General features: G+C 31.4%; 1 protein-coding gene across 1 annotated transcript; it reads right to left on the reverse strand.

Annotated features, from left to right (window-relative positions):
• Window positions 1–418: 418 nt before the first annotated feature.
• LOC145660937 (glutamate receptor ionotropic, delta-2-like) lies at window positions 419–1987 on the reverse strand. The gene has a single exon (XM_081726376.1). The coding sequence runs from the start codon at window positions 1985–1987 to the stop codon at window positions 419–421; it is 1569 nt and encodes a 522-aa protein (XP_081582502.1).
• Window positions 1988–2328: the final 341 nt, after the last annotated feature.

Raw genomic sequence — 2328 nt, forward strand, 5'->3', positions numbered from 1 at the left:
TTGTTTTGTTAGTTTATTTGGTATTCTTTTATTTTTTAATCTTTTTCTTTCCGTGATCTTTTATTCATGTTGTTCAGTTTCAGTGAATTGGCCTTGTGCTGTATGAAACTTAGTGAATGTAGGGCCTACGTATTATATATATATATATATATATATATATATATATATATATATATATATATATATATATATATATATATATATATATATTATATATATATTATATAGGCTATATATTATATATATATATATAATATTATTATATATATATATATATATATATATATATATATATATATTATAATATATAATATTATAATAATATATATAAACCCGAACGGACCTGTCAAAATTTTAGTGGCCTCTACGTAAAACTTCCTAAGTTCACTATTGGTTGATATCGAGTCATTGTAAACATTCATACAATACTATGTATTTCTAAGTATGAATGAAATTTCAATTTAAGTATCTCAACAATAAAAACAGTGAAGCTTAAAGCATAACCAGCTGGTAAAACATAAAATGCACTTCTAAGATGTTTGAGTTCAATTGGAGCTGGTGATTTGTCAGATGATGATTCACAGTTAATTTTGAAGCACATCGTATCTCTATGCCACTTCATTAAAAGGCCGGAAGACCATGACTGTTGGATAACAAAATTAAATTTGGTCAAGTAGGGTGAACCTTTAGGTAGTGCAAATCCAGAGAGAGCGAATAGAAGAGGTTCCTTAACAATGTGGAATAGATTGCCTGCTGAATATGAATACAACTCTTTTGTTAAATATTTAAGTTTCATTCTGTTTGATAATAAGCCAACACCATCTTCAAATGCAACGCGATACATGTTAGTTTTATAGCTATAAGAAGCTTCATACTTTTGATATAAGTCTAATAGATCAGATTGTTTCAAGAATTTTCTTACGGATGGAGTACCCGTTATGATCTTAATATTATCTTGAAGTTGCTTCAAGGTATCTATTTCCTTGTAGTAATGAGGCGTCGTTAACATACTCACAATCGATCCTTGATACAAGGCATTTAATATCAAGCTAAAATACACCCAAAGAAAGAATATCATCCTCAATTCAGTATTTTTTGGTTGACTGACTGAAATTTGTAAAAGGACAGATAGCACTACCGCTAAGCATTTTGAAAGCTCGGTATTATTTCTGAGAGACATAACTCCTATTTGTGGAATACACTTCATGAGTGCTGTATTGAATGCGAAAAGTGACAAAATGGATAACCACGTTTTATAATTGAATACAATAAAGAAAGACATCCACTGTGGAATCCGTTCTGCTTTCCGTACTAAAAAACACAATTCTGCTGGAAGTAACCAATGCACAAAATCAACTGACACAAAACGATCTTCGTAAAAGAATAAGGATGCTAATCCCACATCGACTTTGTTATACACGAGATCTCCCATGAGGAAAGTCCAGGTTCCGTTGGATAATTTGAGTCCGTACTTGGCTCCTTCGTAATCAACAGCAAGGATTGTTGTGAAGTTCATGAAGTGACTAATGGTTTGAAATACTAGACCAGTATATCCCTGATAGATCAAATGACCATTAGAACCTTTGGTAAGTCCAACACGTGGCATAGAATTTACTCTGGATACTAACAGTGGATATCCCTCCAAATTCTTCAGCGTATCTCTGAAATGATACTTTCTAGAGTATACATTTCTGTCTTCTACAGTTTCTGCATACAGATTCTCGTTCGTGTGGAAAGGATTATACGATAGAATGAATAGATTTATATTATGCTGATAGAATTGATTAAAGTATGTTGATTTGACTACCACAAATATGTTGAGTATTTTGTGTTTCCACGCAGTGTCAAAGAAGGATCTCAGATCATCTTCTGTACTTATTTCATTATCAAGCAATACAATAAATGTAGCTCTTGTATTCCAGGATGGGATAATATGTTGCCCTATCTGTTTAAGTACACATTCAGTAATTTGAAGATTTTCTGACATGAGTAAAACTAAGTCTGCCTTAATAGTTGACGTATGTGGATCAAAGTTTTTCCCTACATGCCGCTCAACAACACTATGTGCATTAGTATAAATTGATACAGGCGTATTGAGTTCCTTCTGTATAGTTATTAGTAACAGCTCATTATTTGTAATATTGTTCAAAATTAGAATCAGTCTAAAATTTGTCAGTTTCTCTTGTAATATTTGAAAACAATATTTGATGATGGCTATCCGATTTTTTTCGTCTGGAAAATTGAAATTAATTTTTGTGGTATTTGCAGAAATCAGTATATAAATCCAAACTAGCGTAGGCTTCAGCATTTCAAGTTCGTTATCCTGAA

The sequence above is a fragment of the Thermobia domestica genome, chromosome 9 (assembly GCF_964235325.1).
Source record: "Thermobia domestica chromosome 9, izTheDome1.hap1.1, whole genome shotgun sequence".
In the NCBI taxonomy this organism is placed as follows: Eukaryota; Metazoa; Arthropoda; class Insecta; order Zygentoma; family Lepismatidae; genus Thermobia; species Thermobia domestica.

Coding starts and splice junctions, on each gene's coding strand:
- LOC145660937 (XM_081726376.1), bottom strand. CDS start 1,987: ATGTCAGAAAATCTTCAAATTACTGAATGTGTACTTAAACAGATAGGG.